This window comes from Copadichromis virginalis, linkage group LG5 (genome assembly GCF_057382275.1).
Source record: "Copadichromis virginalis isolate Kocher_CV1m ecotype Utaka linkage group LG5, C_Virginalis_male_GT1.1, whole genome shotgun sequence".
Lineage (NCBI taxonomy): Eukaryota > Metazoa > Chordata > Actinopteri > Cichliformes > Cichlidae > Copadichromis > Copadichromis virginalis.
Genome location: NC_140622.1, coordinates 6,850,665 through 6,875,285, shown reverse-complemented (window position 1 = coordinate 6,875,285; position 24,621 = coordinate 6,850,665). Strand labels below are relative to the sequence as shown.

The following is a 24,621-nucleotide window of genomic DNA, read 5'->3' as shown; positions in this document are numbered from 1 at the left end:
CTCTGTTAAGTTCTGTGTTTCTGAGTTTGCTTATATTTCCAGTTTATGTTTTCTTGTCTGTTAGGTTGCTCTTGTGCCCTGTGTCACCTGTGAGAGTCTGTTGTATTATCTGTGTGTTCTTCACCCTTGCACTCTGTGTGTCCCTCACTCTTCACGTCTTAGTCGTGTCTCGTTTCTTTCCCTTACCTGTTCCCCTGTTCCTCTGCTTTGTCTCCCTGTTTGTTTATCCCCGTTGCTGCGCTGTTTCCTGTTTTAGTCTGACAGCCACTCTTTCTGTGTTCAGTGTGTTCAGTTTTGCTTCCCTGTCTCTTTATGTATAATTCATTCCGGCTGTGTTTCTGCTGTGTTCCCACTTCCCTTGTTACCCTCACATGTGTGTATGGTGTCTGTTTTCCTTGTGTCCCTTGTCGGGTCTTCTGCTTTCCTCGTTTCATGTTCCAAATTTCCTGTTCCGTGTTCCATGTTCAGTATTTACTGTTTAGTTTTAGTTCGACCAGTTTAGTTTTATTAGTTAAGTCCCCGTTCCTGTTTTCCCTCTTGTTTTTATTTTTGTTTAGCCTTTGATCGGGTCGCCTTTTGTTAAAACCACTCTTGCCTTCAAGTGTCCACATTTGGGTCCTCATCCTCTCTCCTCACAATCTGCCATTGCAGATTGTTACAGTATGTTTGTAGTATCCAGATCATCTTTCCCCGTGGGCAGTGGCTGATCAGGTCTCATGAGGGAGAAAAAGAGGCATGCCGGAAAAGGGTATACAGTTTGGTACATTCCAGTATGCTGGGCCATTGCCAACCTGGCTAAAGAACTTTTCCACCAGTCTCCATCCACCATCCCTGCAAAAGGAAGATCACACTGCCAGCTCCCCAGATTCGACGTCGCCACTCAGCTCACCCGCCTCAACACAGCTGTTCTGCCCACCGGGGATCCCGCTGGCCGGACTGCCAGAGGTTCTGCCATCCAGCCCACCAGCTCCCTCCTCTTGAAGGAAGCATTGCTCCTACCATCAGCACGCCATCCCTCAGCTAGACTCCCGTGGACTCACCCAGGCAAAATTGTTTTATCAGTTCCTGGGAATAACGGTCACATCCAGTCAGAGGCCATTCTGCGTCCCAGCACAGCCTTGCCGTGGTGAGGGAATCAGACTCCGCTTTTCCTGTACATTCTGTTGCTGAGGGGCTAATCCCAGCGATAATAAATCCTGTGATTACTGTTGATAAAAGGCAACAGTACTGACTCAGCAGGGGTTGAGCTAAGCACTTCGGATTTGTCTGAAAATAAAGTGTCAATGTTTTTGGAATCTGTGGGTAAAGGGATAGCAGTTGATTTTTCTAAGCCAGCAACTGCTTACATTTTTGGTCCTGCCTTTGCCAGTTTGGTTGATCCCAAACACTATAGTAAGAAATGTTTTGTTTCAGACTTGAAAGAAACTCATCATTCCAAGCCATATCTTCCTCACCAGACTAGTCATGGGCTTCAATGAATACGACTGTCACAAACTGTGACCAAAGTACTCTGAGAAAGGTCTGCCCCATTGGTGCTAATTCTGTGTGTGTTGGTTCAGTTCACTGTGTTCAGCCGGCCATTTCAAACATCATTTCAGTGCTTATGGAAGTTTTTTGTATTCCTACACTGGCCCCGCCTGAGGCTCAATATAGTGGCCAGACATGTGCTCATTCCAGTACCAAACTACTAAGATACAACCAATTCTAAACTCGCTTTTAGGTTCTGAACCTGAAATAAAAGTGACTGGTGATTCCGCTGAGACTACTAACTTTTGTGGCCCTTTGTTGGTACCTGTAAAGAAAAGAAGTTGCTTTTCCTAAAGACTGTTTGGCTCTCCAGACTGTTTGGTCTAGGGCTGTCACTTCAAACCATCCCTGAAGTGCCTCCACTTCCTGTTTCCACTCCCAGGGCAAAGTGGACCCAGCCTTCCCTTGCACCCATTTCTGTTCCCCAGGTGAGGTTGGCCGGGCTCCAGCCGGTCCCTGTTCATTATCCCAGGGCAGCTAAGTTCCAGCCTATCCCTGCCAACTTACCAATGGCTTTTATGGGGGTGGCTAGGGCTCAGTGGGTCCCTCTCTCAGTTCCCAGGCCAGCTGTCATCCCATCCACTTGGGTGGAGGTGCTATAGTTCCAGCAGGTGCCTGCACCTGCTACTGTGTCCATTAGGGGCTCAGCTGAGACTGTCAAGCCTCCTGTGACCACTGGGGGGTCAGCTGAGCCTGCCCAGCCTCCTGAAGCAAAGCCAGTGGGTCTCTCTCGACCTGAACCCAAGGGGCATGAAGCAGCGGAGCCTGCTGCAAGCGCTGCGCAGCCTCAGCCAGAGGTCTTCGCACTGTCTGGCCCAGCCACGTCTCAGCCAGAGGTCGTTGAGTTGTCTGTTACTGCTCAGCCCAAGTCAGAGGTCAGCACACCTGTGCCACGCCACATCCTGCACCCTCCAGGCATGCCACACCACTCATACACCTGCCAGGGCTGCCACTCCACATCCTAGACTGCCAGGCCTGCCATGCCACGTCCTGCACCACCTGTACCAGCCATGCAGTAAATAGAAGTGGATACCATACAGTAGCTTAGGAAAAGATCTGACAAGCTATCCTTAATTCATGTTGATTATCAGAGCACTTCAGGTGACTGGTTGGACGACATAATATCCTACAAAATATTTAATTGACAATTTTTGTTTTTCTAAATTAATTATAAAGTGTCTTATTTACATTAATTAAAATATAGGAACTTACCAGCCACCCCGGCCTCTTTGAGAAACACAGTGACTGAAAAGAACAGAAATTGGTATTTCTGCATTATATTGTACACTTTGTATGAAAAAAAAGTCATGCACACTTTGTTCATAAACGCTTCTGGGAAAATTGGGTTCAATTGTTTTTGTGGAATGATGTTTTTACTAAGCTTATTTCACGTTTTAAGATAAGATAACCTTTATTAGTCCCACACGTGGGAAATTTGTTTTGTCACAGCAGGAAGTGGACAGTGCAAAAGTTATGAGGCAAAAATTAGAATACAATAAGAATAAATACAGTACACAACTGTACAGAATAGAATAAAATAAAATACTATATACAGTAGAATAAAATAGAATAAAAATATACAATAAGATAAAAATAGAATACGAATGCTATATACAACTGAGTAAAAATACAACGATGCCAGAAAAGATTATTGCACTTAGTATTATTGCACACGTGTGGATGTGTGTGTTTGTTCAGTTAAAGTCTTTGTTGTGGAGTCTGACAGCAGTGGGGAGGAAAGACCTGCGAAATCTCTCCGTCCCACACCGTGGGTGCCGCAGTCTCCCACTGAAGGAGCTGCTCAGTGCTGTCACAGTCTGCTGCATGGGGTGGGAGACGTTGTCCAACAGGGATGACAGCTTAGCCGCCATTCTCCTGTCACTCACCACCTCCACTGGGTCCAGAGGGCATCCTAGAACAGAGCTGGCCCTTCGGATCACCCTGTTCAGTCTCTTCCTGTCCCCAGCAGAGATGCTGCCGCCCCAGCAGACCACACCATAAAAGATAGCAGAAGCCACCACAGAGTCATAGAAGGTCTTCAGGAGTGGGCCCTCCACCCCAAACGACCTGAGTCTCCGCAGCAGGTACAGCCTGCTCTGCCCTTTCCTGTAGAGGGCGTCTGAGTTATGAGTCCAGTCCAGTCTGTTGTTCAGATGAACACCAAGGTACCTGTAGCTGTCCACAGCCTCAATGTCCATACCCTAAATGTTCAGTGGTTGCAGTGGAGAATGCTTGTGCCTGCGGAAGTCTACCACCAGCTCCTTGGTTTTACTGGCGTTGATCTGGAGGTAGTTCAGCTGGCACCAGTCCACAAAGTCTTGAGTCAGTCCTCTGTACTCCTTGTCGTCCCCATCAGTTTCATTACCTAATAGTGAGATCTACTCTTACCTATGGGAGTTTATGAAGGGCAACAGTCCCAGTTGCTGATGTGGCTCCTTTGAAATATTAATTGCCAACCACTGGTCTGATTGGACTGCGTCTGATATGTTTCACAGATAATGTCTACACATTTCCACTTTCTATAGGGATTTACATGACATGCTAAATAGTTAGACTCTAGGTAAAGGATTGGGTGTCATTAGTCACAAATAGATGGCATGAAATGATATATGAACAGAAAGTCTGTTATAATAACAGCTAAATGACTTTAGGAAATTTGCGTATTATTCATACACTGTTTTATGACACCAGGCTGCAAAAGTTATCCGAGACACATTTGCAGATCCATCATTTTCTCTGCGTGTATTGGATTGCACAGACATACACTGCAGGTCCTAAAGCACACAGTATTTATTTAAACTAGTGTGTGTTTGGGAATTTAACACTCAACTTTCCACTTATAAAAGGAAGAGCAATTGTTTCTTGTTTTTAAGTAGCACAGAAGGACTTTACATCAACTAATCAGTTATATGTTGGCCACAGACACACTCTTAACAGCAAAAAGTGCAAATACACAGCTTGGTGAAAGAAAAACCTGAAAAATTTCTATTTCTATGTGGTGTTGACACAGCGTGCACACATTTGGAGTGTGAAGAAGCTCCAGCCGGTTTGCTCTGCTGGCACTGCCTGTGGAAACGGCTGTCTCTTGGAGCAAGTCTCCGATCAAAGGGGATCAATTCCTCTGACCTTGTTTGAATCAAAGCGATGGACCTGTTCAGCTCTGCCTCAGCCTCCCATTTAGATGAGGCCTCATACACAAGGCAAACAGTGGTAATGATGATGAAGAATCAATAAGTGATTATGAGGCTTTAAGCCATATTGTTAGGAGATAGAGTAGGGTTGTGCAGGGAGAAGATTGGAACGAGGGAGCTGAAAGTGCCTGAAATAATACACACAAACACACACACACACATGCACAGAAATTACCATGCAAAACCATGTTCGCGAAAACACACAATACAGCCAATATTCACACATATTCGCACAAGGACAAAAACTGTCAATATTCACAAACACACGCACACAAATGATTACTTACATTTAAACAGGGGAGTAAACACACGCACACACACACACACACACACACACACACACATACAGCTGGTTAACAATCAGTCTCTATGTTCAACTCCATTGCTAATGACCAGCCCAGCAGAAACTCTTGCAACTAAATCCTTGCATTTTTATTAAAGTGCATATTATCTTCTATATGTATAAGACCTGAACTAATCTTTGTAAATTCTCTTTTTTTCACTTTTAATTATTGTGAAACCTATTAATTCTCCATATTAATATGCAAAGAGCTTTCTAGATTCAGTATACATCACTGAAAGTAATTATGGATGAGAGTTTTTCTTTTTGTTTTTTTCTCAAATGCCTAACAACTTAAATCCTCCCACTATGGTGCAGTGTGGTAGGAAGACAAACACTGCCCTCTTCAGCTCGTCTACAACAGCTCCGGGGGGGCAGCTGGCATCCAGCCTGCTGTCATTTTCACTCGGCAATAATCCATCTGAACATTTCAATATTGCTCTGTCTGTTTCTTTTGTCTCGCACACGATCTGCTTTCTCCCTGCTGCATTTGAATGTTTTCCTTTTTATCTTGTCATCTCAAAACAAATATCTCCCCACCACATCTGAGCACTATTAAATGGTAGAAAATGTCCTAAAATGAGACAGATTTTCTCTCTGTTTGAGGGGATAAGTATCTTTTTTCCCCGCCTCTCAAGGCAGAGTTGAGACGAACAGGCAGTGGAACTTCACAAAGGATAAACAGAGAGGACAGCACAATAGAAAGTCAGTTGTGAAGGTCATGCGTGGTTAATGCATTTAGATTCTTAATTTCAGCCCTTTGCCAAACCTCACTGACACGAGCCCACACCACTTAATTTAGGAATGATCGAGGGCAAAGACACACAGTTGTGTGCACACTGTAGCGCTCTGCTTTTGCACTACGTTTCTCCCATTTTGCTCTTTTCTGGAAGCAAACACAGAAACAGTCACTCTGAGAATCAGTCAGTGCTTTTCTGTGAGGTAAGGGTTTTTTTTTCTTTTTCAGTAGTTTCACACCACTGTTCATTACCCTCATGACAGCTGCAAGATTACTGTGATGTTTCTTTCCCCAAGATATATAAGGAAAGGCTGTTCCAAGACACAGGGAGATCATTTTAACAGTTGAAGAAATTTTGCTCATTAAAAGATAATGTAACTTCTTTCAAAACAGTGCCTTGCAATGTTCAGTGCTTATGGAAGTTTTCAAAGCACTCTGGAAATCTTTTTTCTTGTTCTTCCATCTTTGCTAAATTATAGTTATGTATTATCTAAAGCTTAGAATAGCTTTTAAAAGGTCGTAATCATGCGCACTCGACTTTATTCATTGTTTAAAATTCATTGCTCACTGTAGAAAGAGATGTGTACTTCTGTGCTACTTTTATTCATTTGATAATTTATATATAACTATATATAGAGGGGATATATTGGTTGGCATACTACCTTAGATATAGTTATAGTTTGAACTCCAAACAGACACCAAAGAATAAAACTGCCATTGTAGAAATAATAAGAACATCTAGCAGTTTTTCTATGAACGGCGATGGGGGGAAAAAATTGCAATTATTTAACATTTGCAAAGTCACTTTTCTTTGGATTATTTTGATGATAAAAGTTGTGGCATTTTTTCTGCCAGCTAACCACAGGCGAATGTGGGGCTGCTCATAGCATTGGCGAGCCTGCTGCTGCTAATCGCTGCTGCTGGAAAGGACTGTTGGAGGGCAGGAACACGCAGGCTGTTGGCACCAGGCTGCACTACTGACAAACTCTGAGACAATGTTATTGAACGTCACATGTCTTGTGTTACTATTTGCAGTTTCATAACTTTTCCTTTGATTAAGAAAGGATCTAAAGAGGCACTTACCTCATTGGTCTTTGGGGAAAGTGTGTTGGACTACATGGATAACCTGCCAGGCACACGTGATGTTGTTTTGCTCTTGTTTCAGGATCTTTGCTGGCATAAAAGAAAAAAGAAAAAGGAGCCTTTACTGCTCGTGAAGCTCAGGTACATTTACAACAGCTGCTCTGGCAAAGTTCCAGAATAGATGTTACAAAGGCTCCAACAACGTTAAAGTCATTAGTTGTTAGCAGGGATCTCCTGCTGTGTGACTTTTTCCTCTCTTTTTCTCACAGTTGACATGATAGTGATGAGATTAGCATTGGTGGGGATGTGCGTGTTGACTTTGGCCTCTGTCCCGATCATGATACCCCGCTTGAAGTGCACTACACTGATTCCTGGTGTGCCAGATCGGCGCAGGCTGCTGCAGGTCTCTGGCACCCTCTGTCTGTTTGGAGGCTAGTACTGCAGACACTGCTCTTGAAAAACACTCCTAATCAGATCCAGCCAGAAGCAGTTTGAGTTAGTTTTCTCTTCTGATTGTCTGAACTCAAATCTGTGGATTGGTTTGGCTTGTATGGGTGTGTTTCTCTCGGGTGCTTCTGGTACAGGGAGCCTGTTGTTGCATGGAGCGGATATTTACACCAAATACAGACAGGAAGTAGGTGTCATCACACGGTCACACTATAGGATTTTATCAGGGTTTTCAACTTTAACAATCACTTGCATTACAAGTGTAAATGTACATAATACCCACACTTTGGAGATGCACCTACAGATCCTGTAAAATCATAAAGCTGAAAGTTTCGTCTACTGAGGATTGCCTCATTCACCTATTCTGCTAATATAGCCATTCACAAAGGCCGAGCATATCATCTATTATTACAAACAGTTCTCCCATCTTAAAAACTACAGCATATATTGCACTAAATGCAAAAGTGCCCAAAAACATCACTTTTTGGGCACTAAACTAACAAATGCATCTCTTTGACTTGAGCTCACGCTGTAATAGGAGCATTGTGAATTATTAAACCGGTCCTCAGCTCCTGGGTCTGTGTCATTCCCAGTGTGCTTTGCTGCCAGACACAAAGTGAAGCTCACAGACAGACCTGCCAACTCAAGCTAAAAGAACTTGAAAGCGCTTTGGTCCAGTTAGAGACTGAGCTCGCAGGCGGATGAATTCACAGAAAAAGGTTTCATAGAGGCTGAGAATACCAGCCGGTAGCATGAGTTTAATGGTGCTAACAAACGATTGTTTAAGAAATCCAGACTCAAGGTAGGGTGTTCCTTTGAAACAGCGGTTTCCATTTTTCCTTGCACATCCTGAATTTATGATAATGCCATCACTGAAAGAAATGGAGAGGATCATAGATAAAACTTTTTTTCAATCCCGTAAGGCATATTCAAACATTTATAGTCTACTTTATCTCCTGATTGATTGGTGGCCTTGCAGAGGCCTTGAATAACATCTCAGCTTGGACCTCGTAGTGGCTGATGGTGGGAAGTGTGGTATTGCTGTCTGACTTCACCCATAGTCATATACTTATATCAGAGACTCCCTTAACCAGAAAACAACATGTCATCTTCACACTACAACGACAAGACTTAAATTTAAAGATGCAAACCTTATTGTGATTAACAACCTCTTCATCAGCGCTCTACCTGTCTGCAAACATTCACTGGAACTGTTGTTGAACACCCCGCTGCTGCTCAGTCAAGTATTGATATCCACTTTTATCTTCTTCCTCGGTATGAATGGTGAGGCTCACGATGAAAACATGTTTTATTGTTGCAATGATGTTTGCAGTTAGGCAGTTAAAGAGATAGTTTCCATTTTCACATTCCTGAATTACCACATTTTTCAAGTCCCAATCAAACACACATGTGCGAGGCACCATCCATCATTCAGAGTGGGAAAACGCATTCCTGTGTTTACTTTAATTCTTTGGTTATTACTGCAAACATCAGTTCATTGGGTTCATCATGTAACCTCTGTATTGTGCTTAAATTAATAAGTGAAGATTTATGAAGAAGCAGACAATAAGTCATCTCATAAACTTAGCAGAAAAATGCCAAACACGCACAGTTATACAAGTGTTTATTGCGAGTTTTATGAACGTGCTATAACTCACATAAAACTGCTCCTGTACATACACAGCTGAGGCAAATGTTTCTGTGTGTTTTTGCATGTTGTTAATGGGATACAGACCGCACAGCCACAGGTAGTGTTGGTGCATCCGTAAATGCCAGGCACGTGTTAGATTTCACGTTCTGCTCTCACCACTTCTCTCCTCAGTGTGTGTGTTTTACCTCAAACTGCACTATTCTGGTTCCGTACACAAGCTCATGATCCAGCTGTCGTTCTGCAGCTTTAACGAGCTTTAACAGGCTCGTCATCTTTTACGAGCCTGTCACTGCTTAAGGGGTTCAGTCGTTCTGCATTGTTCTTGTTGTTGTAGGTCTCTGCATGTCATTTTACACATGCACAAGTTTGTTCAAAAAAGTACATTTCCTACTTAATAACAACCTCACATCCATGCATGTGTGGAAGGTTTATGGCCATTTCAACCCTTTGAGGTCATCACTGAGCCAACGTGAAAGTTGCGGGGAAAAAGTCACTGCCCATAGAATCCTTTTTTTAAATTACCAAAATTTTTAGCAAAAAATTTTTTTAGCAAATGTTTACAACTTCTTACAAAAGTACTGGTTGTGTAGGTAATTCCCCCAATCATAATGGTTTGAATGATTTAACTTTTATCTTGGGAACTGGCAAGGCTCAAAGTTGTGGGATACAGCAGATAGTCAGGTGTCTTTCAAAATATCACCTCTGCTTTTTGGAGTTACTGAGCTGAACTTCTCTGTCACCATTGCTGACAGCAGCTTTAGGGAGATTTTTAAAAAAATATCTGACTATCAGTAGAGTCCAAGAAGTTTCTTCTTTTGGTGAGAGAAAGTTTTGTATTCTATTAGCTCTTAGTATTTAGCATTCTAAATAAGTTGTCTTTGTTTTGCACGTAAACTTGTCAAGTTAGCTGATAGTTAAACTGAATTTTGGTCCCAATATATATGGAGTATAGTTTACTAGTATTTTAATCAGAGAAGGTATTAGACTCTTTGAAATCCATGCTTACAGAACTGGACATAAAATAAATTGTTTTGATAATTGGTACTTTTATATTGAAATGTAAAGGTATCATATTATTCTGAATGACTGCAATTGTATGAAAAATCCTCTCTTTGTAACAATTTCTTCTGTTAAACAGTTACCTCATATTCTGTTTGAGGCCAATTAAGGATCTCTGCCTAAACTTAAAGTTATTTAATTTAATTAAACCTAATCAAACCTTGACTTTTTTAGATCACAAGAGTTGGATATTTAATTTTTCAGCAGTAGATTGTATTGGACATCTCCACAGTCTTCTCAATGGAGAATTAGTTTTAACTGGTGTGTTAAGTTAGAAAAATGCTTTTGTTCTTAACAAAAATCAGATCAAGGTATTGTTGATTTACCTTTTCTTTCATCGGATTTATATTTTTCAGTCTCTTCTGCCAAGGGTTTCCTCTTTTTACCCTATGCAGCTTGGCAAGAAAACACGATTGACCAAAACATGAACAAAGGCTATTACACAGTTTAGCTCTCCTCTGTTACCTCTGTGAATGACTTCACTGGTCACGAGTAATATCCAAAGCCATCCTTTGGGGCCAGTACAAGAACTGCAGATGAGGTGGAGGTTGGGATGGTGGATGGGCATGAAGCACACAGGATTTAATGTTGTCTGATCACCACCATTACATTCACAGATTGACTTTTTATTATTAACGACCAAAAAAGCGTAACAATTTTTCAGTACTGAAAACCATAATCTTTCTATAAGTTTACCATACCATGCTGGCTCCTTGCAGATACTCCATCATCCAGATAATGACTGATTGTTAGACCTCTCTGCATTGAATCATACGTGTTATTAATCTCTGTCTCTCCACAGCAAGTCTTTTATCCTGTCTTCCTTCTCTCTCCCCAACCGGTCGCAGCAGATGGCCCCGCCCCTCCCTGAGCCTGGTTCTGCCGGAGGTTTCTTCCTGTTAAAAGGGAGTTTTTCCTTCCCAATGTCGCCAAAGTGCTGCTCATAGGGGGTCATATGATTGTTGGGTTTTTCTCTGTATGTATTATTGAGCCTTGAGGGGACTGTTGTTGGTGTTTGGCGCTGTATAAATGACATTGAATTGAATTGAATTGTTAGCGTTCCTTTTTGGTGATTTGGTTGAAAGAGACACACTTTGGAAGGCTGCCATTTGGATATTCTAGCGCAGAGACTCAAAATCTTGCGTGAGCTTTGGCTAAACTTCACCGGGTCTATTTCTCCAAAATCATAACTGTGAAGTTTGTATCTTCTGTTTACGAAAACACTTAATCTTCATAGAAAGCAAAAGCAAAGTAAGCAATAACAAAAAACAGAACAATTAGTAATGTTTACAGACATGTGCATATCGTATTAAAATAGTACTTGAAAAAGCACGACCCTCGCTCTTATCCTGTTTAAGTCAGTTAAAAATGAGTAATTCTAGCCAAGATCACAATTTAAAATGTTTTCTAGCTCAAACTCTACAACACCAGACATTCTCAAAGGTGGACTCGCAAGGTTAACTTGCTCAGCCAACAAGTGGAGCAGAAGTGGAATTCCACATCTGCAATTATTGAACAACAGGGTGCAAAAGAAGGATTTGAGCTGGAATGGAGGAATGAGTGGGGGGAGTGGGCAAAAAGTCAGGCAAGGGTGAAAAGTAGGGAAAAAACTGATAAAGTACTGAGTCATAGCCAAATCCATTTTTCCATCTCTGTTTACTTCATTCTAAAGGAAACAGACGGGTATACAGGTAAATGAGATGATACACGACATGAAGGAGGTAAATATTAGAGAAAAAGAAAGGCATGGTAAATAAATGCAGGCATTTTAACTCTCAGCAAACTGGCATTCCTTAGTACAGGAGACAGCACACAATACAGTACGTCCTTAAGAGTCAATAATACGACGACTCTTCCATTCACACAAAATCATATTGGCACCTGACGATACACAATGGATGCACTTGGTATATCCTCAGCCCAGACTACTTGGAAACAGGCACAGAGTTTACAGTGGCATAAGGCAACACGTGGCAGATCTATCATGTATTTGTCCTTTTTGTTCATAAGTGGTACTGTAGAGTAGCTTCACATTCGTTTTTGGAACTCCAACAATAGAAACAAAGGGAAACACAAGTCCTAGCAGAGTAGCTGTGGACACGCATCCCTCAGATGGGATGGAAAACAGAGAATTCACATACATGTGTGCAAACATGTGTTATAAGGCACTGTAGTAAAACATTATATGTAGTAAAAAAAAAAAAAGGAGTAAAGTTGGTGGTATATACACCTGGGTTTTTTAACATGTTATAGAAAACATACCCTGAATGACTGTCTCTCCCAAAGTCAACAACACAGATGAGGATGTCAAACCCCCTAAGTACATCTAATTCATAAAACATTTCCCCAAACAATTTCATTAATCTCAACAAAGATTAATATATGTTGTTGCAATATGCTTGAGTGTTTGCTGTTCATAAATTCATTCTTGTCTGTTTTGAATTTCTCAGTGAAAGGGTTTTGTCTGTTGACAGAAATTAAACCATGGTAGGGCCAGAAGACTCTCCCAAACTACAAGTACTGCTCCCTTTTCTCTGGTGGGGTACTTTTAACATTTGGTCTGCAATTCAAAAGGGAAAAAAGACACGTTTCAGTCACAGCGACAAGAAAAAAACCTCACATTTACAAAAACACCCAGAGGTCATAGGCTGTAAGTGAAACTACGAATCAGCACAACAGTATGTTTCAGTTTATTGTTAACTTTGCACCAATATTTGGACAGAAGGGGGAACAGGAGGTGTAGCAGAGGGTTGATATCTTATTTCTTAAAGAAAACGTCTGACCACATGAGTCCATATTTACAGAGACGGCTCAGAGACGGAGAGGGGGTCGGAAGAAGACAGTACACCTTGGTTCCCATTAAAAGTGATAAGGTGCAGATGTATTATTGAGAAAAAGGAAATCATCTACAAGAGGTCCAAATTGGAAGGTAAAGAGGTAACAGGAAATGAAGGGGGGATGGGGAGACAGTGGTGGGAGAGTCGGAAAGTCCTCGATAAAAAGGCGGGGGCTGATCAGTCAGGGAAACTAGTTTCACTCAACAACTCTGCCCTGAATTAGAGGAGAGAAGAAGACAGTCAGGATAAGACACATCAAGAACTCTCAGATTCCCACCATGTTAGAGAGCCAGAGGGATGACTGAGATGTTAGCCGACAGGTTTCAGAATCAGTGTTACATGGAAGCTGGCTAGCACTGTTCGGGTTAAAATAGAACATTTACCCTACAGAATGACTAATAAAGGTGGGCAGAAACATATAGAGTCAATGAACAGCTATACTGTTGTCTGGGGTGATGTGGAACTGCCTTAATCCTGCATTCTCTGCCACAAGAGACATACTCGAAGCTGCAAAAAAAATAAAAGTCTTCCCTCCATAGAGGTGTCTGGGAAAAGGGCTTTCAGACTTGACCTCTGTAAACACTTGTCTGTTGGCTTTATAGGCCTAGTTGCTCATTTCCAGTCATATAGAAATGGGGAGATGTCACAGTCGCTACGACAGCAGAGCAGAGATGCTTGACATCCCATTGACATCTCATTTTATTTAGTACAAGTACAAAGAATTTCCTATAGACCTTCACCGTCCACCTGCCAAGTTTGAGAATAATAGAGCTCTCCACAAATAAGTCTCTTCTAAGAAGAGAAGCCATGTAACTGGGAAATGGGGCAACTGGGACCTATTCTAAGAAAAGTTAATGGCTTTTTTATGTGGAACAGTGATGGACCAACTCTTTTAGAAACATAAATGGGGGCAAAGTGATGTGGGAGCATGAAGGGAGAACTCAAGAGCCAATTTAGCAGCAGCTGAGTTTTAAAGGGTCTAATGTGGCAATAGTTGCAAGTATCTATTGTGCCTCACCTTCAATGAGTAGTCGGTGGGTTGAAGACCACCTGTTTTTTCTATATGCAATCAACCAAACAGTGGAGTTAAATATAACACTTCATCATGCTAAATTATATAAAGATAATAGTATGCTGACATCTTTTAGCTTCTCAGTAAGATTATTCATGTGTGTGAATAGCTTAGATCTTAGGCACTGGTTTAGTTATACAACAGCTTATGAGATGAGGGAGTGTATGAATCTGGAATGATGGTGTTAGTAAATGGAGCGTGATGATATGTGTCGATGACAGTCTCCTCTTTCTCCTCGTGTTAAGTATAATGGAAGAGCGATAATCAGCAGCAGTCATACTCATTACACATCTAAACAGACACCTTTAACTAACAATTCACCCTCCACTGCTGCAGTTCAGATTGTGTCTGCATGTGCGATCTTCATCAAGTCCTTGTGGTGTAAAAAAGGACTGTGTAGTTTTACCATATGTGAGAAATTTTCTCAGCTGTTAATAAGATGGTTGTCCAGGGGCTTCCTCACTTAGGAGGACACCAGACACGCCTGCTTCTTTACTGTCATTCATTATGTTTGTTTGAATAACACTCGACAGCTTAAATAAATAAATTAAGAACATAGAAATTCTTTGTTTTGTTTTGAATTCTATATAAAGATAGAAAAGGTTTGGTGGTTTAGAGCTCTAAACTCTGTGAGTTACAAAATTAAATCCTTTTTTTCTCATTTGCACACAGGGTCAGGCCTTGTCCCCTTACACACGTAACTGCAACAGTAGACTGTGAACATACGTGGCAATTTGGAGGTAAAACACCAATGCAGCTCCAACCAGGAAGCACAGGACATGCTAGTAAAAGTTCAGCAAGTTTTGCAGTACTTCCTCAGATAAGAAATGCCCTTTAATTTGCAGTGTAATTTGCTCCAAACGATGTTTTTCTGTACCGTGCTTAAATTTGTGTTCATCGTATCGCTGTACTTACCTCTTAAAGTACATTAAATCATGACAAGCAGGAGATGTCAACTCACAATACAAGCTTAACACTTTCTACGTATAAGTTTGTACTTCTTTAGGTTCATAGCCACATACATCCTACTGGTAGATAATATGCTCATATATGTACAACTTCATATGTCGTGTATTGCTGTGTAAGATAAGAAGTGTCTTTGAGCTAAATGATTGCATGTGTGTATGCATGATAGTCTTTTTGTTAGATTTACAAGGGGAAAAAAGAGGGTGGTGCCAAGCGTGTCCTCTGCTCTCTGTTTGGGTGACTGCTGGAAGGGGTTGGGGTTTACACGTACTCCCTTGCTGTGGAAGGCTGTGATTGGCGGTAATATTGCTGTCCTCGCATATCTTCTTTGGAGCAGGAGCAGCACAGCAAAGAGCCACCCAGAACAGTCAGACTGGCTGCTGCCCATCCGACAAACAAGGCTGAGCCAAACTCATACCTGCACAGGAAACAAGGCATAAACAAGGCATAAGGTGTAAATGCTGACATAAAAAGACATACACAAAATAAAGGATAAATGGATATTGAAGCGTGGGCGATAAAAAATGGATAAAAAATTTATTATTTTAATTATTAGATATTGAAGACTAACCATTAGCATACACATTAGTCATAAGAGGAGCTTTACAGCTGTAATACTTGATAAAAGTAACAACTACTAGTATTAAATGATTTGTTTTTCCTTTTTTTTCATAACTGGAAACTATTAGCATCGTACATTGATCATATTTCTAAGCCAAAATTATCAAATATTTGGAAATGATGTTGCTAAATTAATCAATGGTTTTTCCTTACCAACCAAATGTTTGCAGCTAACTAGCTATTATTGTTTATTTGTGATTTGTATCACCAACTGGTCATATTTTTCAGCCATTATTAGCAACTATTGGCGACAGATGTTGACTATTTTAGTAATAACTACAGTTTACAGCTAAACTCATCTTTTTAACAGCAACCAGTAACATTAGCTGTTTTAGACGTATATGTCATACAGATATTAGCAGCTGAAAACAGTTGTGTCTGCAACTAGTCCTAATTATTTTTATTTGCCACATCTAGGTGGTTTTTGTAAACAGAACACGTTAAGTTTAACAGTAATTTGACTGCAGAATCTTTGTCACTGGCTGTAGTTCCAGTTTATCACATCATGTTAATTGTCCCTCAAACCTTTGAGATGAAGTCTGCTTACTTATGCCTGTTTCTTCTATGTACAACAAAACCTCTTGACTAGTCTAAAATATGACATTTTCAAATATACAAACAAACAAAAAAATAAGAAGACTGAGCACAAATACAACAGCGTGATAACTGAAAACAGTGTTAGACCAATGAAAACAGTATCACTGTCAGGTATCTTTTATTCAGGCTATTTAGTGTTTCCCACCTCTGCATTTTTTCTTTTCAACAACATTTTAAAGAAATATTAAACTATTGCAAACATTGCAATCTCATTATATGATATTGTGATATTTATTCGAGATCTGATACTTCCAGGTTTTGAATACACTGACAGTATTGTAGCAGTCGCAACTTGATTATGGTGTTTTTTGCTCTTTAATGAAGAGATTAAACCCTCAGCTCAAACAGAAAGGAGTGTATCACAATATGATTCACATACCTGGCATTGGGTGGTGTGTTTGGGTTAAAGAACTGATAGGACACCTGAGTGGCATACCAGGACACAGAAACCAGTGTGCATAAACCTGTGGAGGGAGAAACAGGTGAGGACCATGCTACCTGCAGAACTTTTCTGATGACACTACAGGAACTGGAGTAGAGGGAGCGGGCAAGGTGCTTTGCAGAGTGGTCTGGCAGAAATCACCTCTTTCTGAATGTCAGTGAGACAAAGGAATTTTTTTCTTCTAGGGGAAAAAAATACAACTAAGCCCAGGAAATGTCTCATGGGTGAGGAGGTTGAAACAACGGATAGCTACAGGTTCTTAGGTGTTCACCTGAAGGAAAGACTGGAATGAAGGTGTGTGTGTGTGGAGAGAGATGCACATACACAGCTTACATACACAGAAATTTCTGTCATTTTTTTCCTAACGTTTTATTTTATCTTATCTGTCAGTTTACTACACTAATTAATTCTGTTGCTACAACAACACCAATGGCTTGGCTTAGTAAATACTTGTTTAGTTTAATTTCTTTCCTTGGGATTGTGGTCTGAGGTCAAGAGCTAATGCCTCGAAAATGACCACTTCCTGTTTACAGCAGGGACTCTAATTACCCAGAAGACCCCTACTGCAAGAAAAATGCCAGACCACTCTTGCTAAATGCATTGAATGCCAGAAATACAGCGTCTTTTTATGCTGGTAAATGAAGCAAAACAACAGTTGCACCTGCAAGCAGAAAGAGTGCTCCTCCAGTCATAGCGATGCGGGACTTGGTGGCTGGGTTGTTATCTCCCACCTTGGTACACTTCATGCCCACCACGCTGACAATGATCCCAATAAAGCCCAGCAGTACTGACACCACCATAAGGGCCCGGCATGTCTGGATGTGGACTAGAGAAAAAAGAGGGGAGGAAAGAGATAAAACATGAAGTAGAGGATGTAGAAGTGGTGAGGAGATGAGAAAACAGAAAAGAAAAGAGTCTTTCAGCCCATCATTTGGAAAGACACAAATATTTCTAAACATGAAAGTGAAAACTGAGGGGAATGAAGCTATACATGCCATGCAGGGTTGATGGGAGACCACATGCATTTGTGACAGACAGATCATTAGGGAGAGTCCACCACTGTCCTACTTTTCCAAGCAGGGTAGTTCCAGAGGTGACTTTACTGGCCAAACTCTGGAACCGTAAATGATCCTTCAAATCTTCTCCACATCGTTCCACTGTGGTTTTGCCGTCTCTAAAATCGAATCCTCTACCCACACAGGCCTCAGCACACACATAACTTAGTGGGAGGAACATATTTACACATATTTACTCACATATGTGTAAGAGCACAATATGAGCACAGACACATTGACTGTAGGTGGAACAGACTGAGATGAAAGTCTCTCTCTGGCTCACACTGACTGTAGGAGGCCCCACTTTACATGTTTCAAACAGTGGGATTAGTGTGGCTTTGTCACAAAGAAAGATTGTTTTCGCGGGGCCGTCACCACAGCGATGTGAGTGTACTGCCTCAACAACAGCCACTCAAAGACACGTTAAAGGCAAAGCAATGCTGAGCGCCTAATAATACCGTCAAAATACTGATGGAGCGTGCCTTATTTACAGCAAGCGAGGGGATTGTTGAAATCCCAGCAGTGGTAGAAAACATTCCAGCATCTCGATTGTGATATCTGACAAAGCTGACAAATATGGTAATTAAAGTAAACAGGGGGATTTCTCATAGAGGTTTCACAGCCAAGATCACAGGCATCACTTTCAAAAAACGGCAGCCGGTGTTGTGTTTGCATGTCCCAGGAACAGAAAACAATTCAATAGAGTCAGCAAACTCATTTTTTTAGTGTTGCCCCTTTGTTAGCTTTTACAGCTCCAGGACACATTAAAAAAAATCCCATTATGCACTCATTATATTCCAGGACCTTTGAAATATATCATTTTATTTATCTCCTGAAAACATTGTGGATGTTACTAGGTAAAAAGAAGAAGAAGAAGAAGAAGAAGAAGAAGAAGAAGAAGAAGAAGAAGAAGAAGGAGCACTGTTGGTTATTACTAAATAATAACTTGGTAGTTTTTTTTATTGTGCACCAACAATATAATGGTAATTTATAATAGTAGGTCAGTGGTACATGTGAGGACATTGTCTGGTGGTAGCTGTAAAGTGTCTGCTGACGATATTGGTTTGTAAATGTTTACTAAGTATTTAGTTTCCTTTTATTCTTAGACAGTCTTGACTTGCTTTGGTTCACCATACGGCCAAAGTCAGGGGTGTTGGTCTCACTATTCCCACAGCACTGACACTGAATCTTCAAAGCGCACGTGCCTAAAGCATCAATATTTGATCCCCCAGGAATGAGAACAGGTCAGAAATTAAACCTTTATCATAAAATTGTTGATTATGGTATAGCATAAAAAAATGTAAATGCAAGGATTTAATTGTTATATAATTGTCATAATCTCTAGCACATTAACGCAACTGTTGCTGTGATTTGTCGCTCTATAAATAAAACTGAAGTGAATCAGCTGCAGTACGATACACAATACAATACAATATACCACATGTTAAAATTAATTCCATTTTTTTATTATACAAACTATAATGTTATAGATAAACATAATGTAGAACTTTAATAATGACTTGTAAATATTATCAGTTATCATTTCAGTATTTCTTAACAGTAACATTAACATTGACATTTTAAATGTGCCCTTATTACACTGTGGTTAACATTGTAAGTTCTTACTGAATAGTTTGGTGTGTAGTAAGGATTTCAAGAACTGTGTCAGAAAAAGTGTTTGTTGACTTGTTCTACTGTTAACAAATGCTCAAGTAGAGATGTTCCTTGCTCTGTGACTCAAGTAGCAAAAAACTAATTCCTCCTACGAGCAACTTTTGCCACTCAGCAGCCAACACTGTCTTTCAGGGCATTGATCTTTGGGACTAAAAAAAGTGCATGTTTAAAATTGCCAGTCAAATCTGATTAAATAAATGTCTTTTCCCAAAACAAGGTATTAATTTTTTTCTTTGCTGCAGTGCTTCTATGATTTTTACCAATATCCGATTCTCTGAGTTCTGTACCCCATTCGCTGAATGAACTGTAAGTTCAAAAAGAGCAGTCGAGTATCAGCCTGAGATGAAAGCTAAAGTCACCGTTTGTCATTGTGACAGAAATACACACACCATCATTCATGGTGCGGCAGTGAAGCAGCATTTCAAAAGCTGATCTGAAGGGACTTGAAGGGGGAACAATCTTTGAAGTCTGATTTATGGCTCCATTGCTCCTTTTGATGGAGTATCTGAATGGTCTTCCAGAGAGAGGGATTTGGAAATTTTTTGCTGTTGTTTTTCATTCACTGTAGACATTCCTGGTGTGTGGGGGTTTAGGCTAATGACTCCACTGACCGGTTTTCCTTGGTGAGACTAGAAGAAGGGATTGAAAGTGAGAAAGAGAGTTGGTTGAAGGCTGGCTCACCCACCCACTAGGTTCTCTTTTTCCACTGCTAAGATTGGCAGTACCAGCCACAACCTTTCAGTGTGTGTGTGTGTGTGTGTGTGTGTGTGTGTGTGTGTGTGTGTGTGTGTGTGTGTGTGTGTGTGTGTGTGTAGGCTCTGTAAGGTCCCATTGTGAGGTCACTTGAGTCTATTTTGTACAGACTGGCTCTCTGCCTGCTCGGTGCCTTACACTTACAGTTTAGTCCTCCAATGCAATTTCAACTCAAAGAATAAACTTCTGTTTCTCTTGACCCTTTAGTCATTTCTTTTCAGTGTATACCAGTTAAAGGACCCATATTAACTTGTCAAAGCCAACTCAATAGTGTGAATGCCTACAGCATTCACACAATGCTGTGTGAATGCTGTGCAATTCACACAGCATTTGAAGCATTTGTTGTAGGTAAATATCAATATTAGTGTCTGTGTGAGTCCACACACACTGCAAACCCTCATTGGCTGTTTTGGATGCATACTAAATATTTGAAATATTTGTCCTATAAAACCATTTTTACCATGTCTGACTCTCAGCTTGTTTTTTATTCTAAACAGTGTGAACCTGTGTAAACCATGATATTTTTTACTCAGTATAGATTACTGTAGCTTAAGACAACTGCTAATTACATCTGCATGACTTATCTGATACCACCCTTAAATGTGCATACAAGTTAAGCATAAGGTGTGAAGGGCAGAAGCAAGACCCCAGCTCAGATCAGAGGAGGCATCAATGACAACCCTTGTGAGTAAGTCAGATAAAGTATCAAAAGAAGAGGTGGATGGAGGTGGGTTGCAAAGTAGCTTGCTTTGCAGAATTTTAATTCCGTTCCATTCAATTGTATTTATATAGCACCAGATCCCAATAACAGATGTCTTAAGTTGCTTATTATTGTAAGGTAAATACCCTACAATAATACAGAGAAACCCCAACTATCAGACAGCCACCTATGAGCAATCACTTTGATGACAGTGGGAAGGAAAAACAGTTTAAAAGGAGGAAACCTCCGGCAGAACCAGGCTCAGGGACGTGCGGGGCCATCTGCCACGACCAGTTGGGGGTGTGTTAGGTTGAAGCAGCTCTCATAGGATTTTCCAAATGGATGTGTAGAATGGTATCAGCTGAGCCATCAGCTGATGTGGGCTGATGTAGTAATCAGCTGATTTGCCAGAATCGCTACCGAGCTGAGCTGACTTTGTGGCTTACCAGAACTTACACAAACAGAAAGTGAAAAGGAAAGTAGCTCCCACCTGGATGTCAAACTAGTGTCCTGACTGACAGTTTTATTATGGACATTTTAGCCTTTTTACAACACATGTATTTGTGTTTTTAAAGACATAGGTCAAGAATCGTGGAGTAGGCAAAGCATGGGGACAAAGACTGACAGATGGGTATAAATGTCAAATAGTTTGGAGGGACACGTTGTTGGCTTTGATCTTAAAAGAAATACAAGAATCTAATACAAGAACATTTCTACCTAACTGGCCATAGATAAAGTAGGTTTGACTGACCAAATGTGCATACATTTCAAGATGTATTGTATAATAGAAACTATTTTACTATGAATAGTGTCTTCAGAAACTCATTGTCAAGTTCGATTTATAAAGCAGACTTAACCTTTTACATGAATGTCTGGCATCCACAGGAAACATCTATGCCTTTTATGTCAAATGTGCAAGAGGTTGCTATTTAGTGCGACACACAGATTGGCAGAGGCAGGTCAATGTCACGCTCAGATTTTACTGGATGCAAAGAGCTGTCCTTTCAGCACCACCATCCTCCTTCACCTCATCTGGCAAATAACAGCCATCTGTTATTTTGACCACTGTCTTCTTCTTGAGCAAAATGCTCAGTAAACCTGCAGCACTTTCCACCACATTTGCTTGGCCACATCAGCACAGTCTAGTGAACAATTATACCCGCCGTCACATGCTACTCCTGCTGCGAACATACCCAGGCGAGAGGAGCTCCTTCAGACCTATTTGTGCCTGATCAAACCAATACCCGAGATTCCGACCTGATCCGGGACATGTGATTAAATCAGTTCTGTTTCGTAATGTGTCTGGGGGGAAATCTAAACAAAGCAGAGATTGTTCAAGAATGTTTTATTCTGTAACAATTGGGTATGTTATCCTAGTCCTAACCCTGCCCCCTGTTTTCTAGATGAATTTCTGGTAATTTGTTAACATCTATAGAGTTTTATAAATGTATCACCTGTTTATATGATTTAAATGGAAAAGCTTGGAACATAAAATCTGTCATGCCAAATGACTGTGTAGTCTTTATTTGAAAGGTAACATCTTCTAGTTTCGGAATAATTGTCCATCTAGCAAAATCCAACAATAACTCGAGGAGACTCGATGGATGTTAAGAGGTTAACGGACAAGTGGAACAATGTGCTCGTGTGGGGACGATAGAGCACATTCTGGGAATATCTCTGGACTTTAGCTCAACAACTACCCTTTTCTTCTCCTAACAGCCTCTATTCATGCCCAAAGACAATACACTGTTCTTATTGCTGCAAGGAACCAAAGGAGATGGGAGATCAGCTCGGACGCCCCATCACAACGATCGCCATCAGAAAGTGTGTTGATAGGAGGACTCACAGAACCGCCAAAATGTTTGCAAAGTGCCTCATTTGTTGTTCCAAGGAAAGCGTGCCACAGCAGTAACCACAGAGAAAAACAAATGAATTGTATTGTGAAAGTGCCTTCTGACCAAGCCTCCCCCCCTTAACACCCGCTAGTCTTTCATTAGAATCTCTAATAGGATAATTTAAGCAGACAGTAGATGGATGGATTCATATAATCTGTGTGCCTTTAATTATGACTCACTAGGTCCAGCTCACAGATTGGAGATGACAGGAGACTCGTATTCTGAGCTAATTTACGTCCGAACCCCACATTCCGAACCCCCTCCAACTCATCACACTCTACGCATGGTGTTTTGGAGTTCTAATAAAGAAACTAAGCTGTAATAAAGATGTGAACAGCAGCATTTGAAGTAAGATTTATAGCTTGCATGTTTATTGCATCCCAGTTAGCATTTAGCACTCAGGGAGTTGTTTTTCTTCTGTTTTTGCTGCTGATTAATGGCAAGAGTCGGCACACATGAATGGGCCATACTATAATAACTGTGTACCGTAGTATATAATAACTATAATACATGTGTAGTGTACCACAAAAGATGTTTCTTGGGAAAATTTTGTATAACAAAGCAGAACAAAAGGTTGACAAATGTTACGGTAATTAAAAATATAAAATAAAAGAAGGAAAGTAGTTTGAAAGAAAGGAAGGAGTGTGATTGAAAAGTGAAAAAAGTTTATCAGCACATTAGCAGTTTAATTGAATTTTACTCTTCGTCATCTGAGTAATTGTACATTGAATATAACTTCACAGTAACTTCACATCCAACAGAATCAAACCTGAAAATCCTTTACAATGAACCTGCACTCCAAACAGAAGTGATACCTAACATGGATTTCTTTAAAGACAAGGACATCACCGTGAGTAGGAAAAGGGCACTGCTACAAGTTAGAGATCCTTGGGTTTTAGGAGCAAATTCAAATGTGGTACTCACTGTCCAGCGAGAGCATGGAGTCAAAGATCTTGCACTGCACCTGTCCCGTACTCTGTGAGGCACAGCTCATCCACAGCCCCTCGTACAGACCCACAGCCGTGATGATGGCATCGCCGGCGTACGATGACTGCTTCCACTGGGGCAAGGCAGTTGTGGAGATGATGCCAATCCAGCCACCCAACGCCAGAAAGTAACCCAACAACTGTAGACCTGAGTTAGCCATTCTTCTCTAACACTGTCTCTCTGTTTTCTGTCTTGTCTTGTTCTTTCTCTCCCTGCTTGACTCGCAACAGCTTCTAACTCCTCCTAATGCGTCGCCCTTTCTTTGAGCGGTCTCTGTGGGCACACTTGCTACTTGTCTTGCTTTTCTTGCCACTATCTGGTCCCTCTGAGCATCTCCTTGTGCTCCTCTGCTCCAATTCGCATTTGTAGAACTCTCCTCTGTCTCCTTGTCTCTAATGCTCTCTTTTTCCTCTCCACGTCCTTGCCTGGTTTTTCTGCCCCTCAGTGAAGACAACGAGCTGATCTCTTCAGATCAGGAATCTCTCGTCTGATTTCTTGATCCCTGTGAGGTTCAGTCAAAGTGAAGAAAGAACTGGTCAGCAGTTCAGTTCATCAAGCATTGCCGCTGGGCTGCCTCACACTCTGCATGACTTCCTCCAGTCTCTCTCTCTCTGTCTTTCTCTCGGTTGCTTGCTAACTTTCGCTCCACTACAGTCTTTCTATCTACTCCAGGCTCATGTGGCACAATGAGGGGTAGAAGGAAAAAATGGGAAAAAAGAAAAAAGAAACATGTGGACACAACAAGCTGACCATGGAGGGATGAATAAATGGGTTGGTTTCTGATTGGACTGTGTTGTAGCAACGCCTACTGGGAGGGAGGAGGAAAGGGTTGATAGAGGAGAGTAAGAGCCGTTTCAAACAGAGAGGGAAAGGAAAAGCAAAAAGATCTGGCTTTGGAGGGAAAGCACCATGGGTGGAGACAGAATTAGGCAATTCTTATAAGACTGTGCTAATCCAACCGGGGAATTCCAAAGAATCAGCGCAT

At 41.1% G+C, this 24,621-nt stretch overlaps 1 protein-coding gene across 2 annotated transcripts; it reads right to left on the bottom strand.

The window, feature by feature from the left end:
• Positions 1-11,674: 11,674 nt before the first annotated feature.
• Positions 11,675-24,349, bottom strand: cldn19 (claudin 19). Of its 2 annotated transcripts, none has more exons than XM_085455667.1 (5): positions 23,574-24,349; positions 17,234-17,398; positions 16,510-16,594; positions 15,184-15,330; positions 11,675-13,088 (listed from the first exon to the last, which is right to left on the bottom strand). In XM_085455667.1, exons 1-5 carry the CDS (start codon positions 23,794-23,796, stop codon positions 13,052-13,054), a joined length of 657 nt encoding a protein of 218 aa, XP_085311793.1. In that variant the 5' UTR covers positions 23,797-24,349; the 3' UTR covers positions 11,675-13,051. The 2 variants fall into 2 exon arrangements, with proteins under 2 accessions (XP_085311793.1, XP_085311792.1); XM_085455666.1 differs by having other exon boundaries at positions 11,675-12,597; positions 23,574-24,348.
• Positions 24,350-24,621: the final 272 nt, after the last annotated feature.

Bases quoted from the DNA above. Each gene is read 5' to 3' on its own strand.
- cldn19 (XM_085455666.1), bottom strand. From the start codon at position 23,796: ATGGCTAACTCAGGTCTACAGTTGTTGGGTTACTTTCTGGCGTTGGGT. The intron at 17,399-23,573 runs GTGAGTACCACA...TTTTTTCTCTAG, and splicing joins CTCCATGCTCTCGCTGGACA to TCCACATCCAGACATGCCGG. The intron at 16,595-17,233 runs GTGCAACTGTTG...CTCCCTCCACAG, and splicing joins AGCACTCTTTCTGCTTGCAG to GTTTATGCACACTGGTTTCT.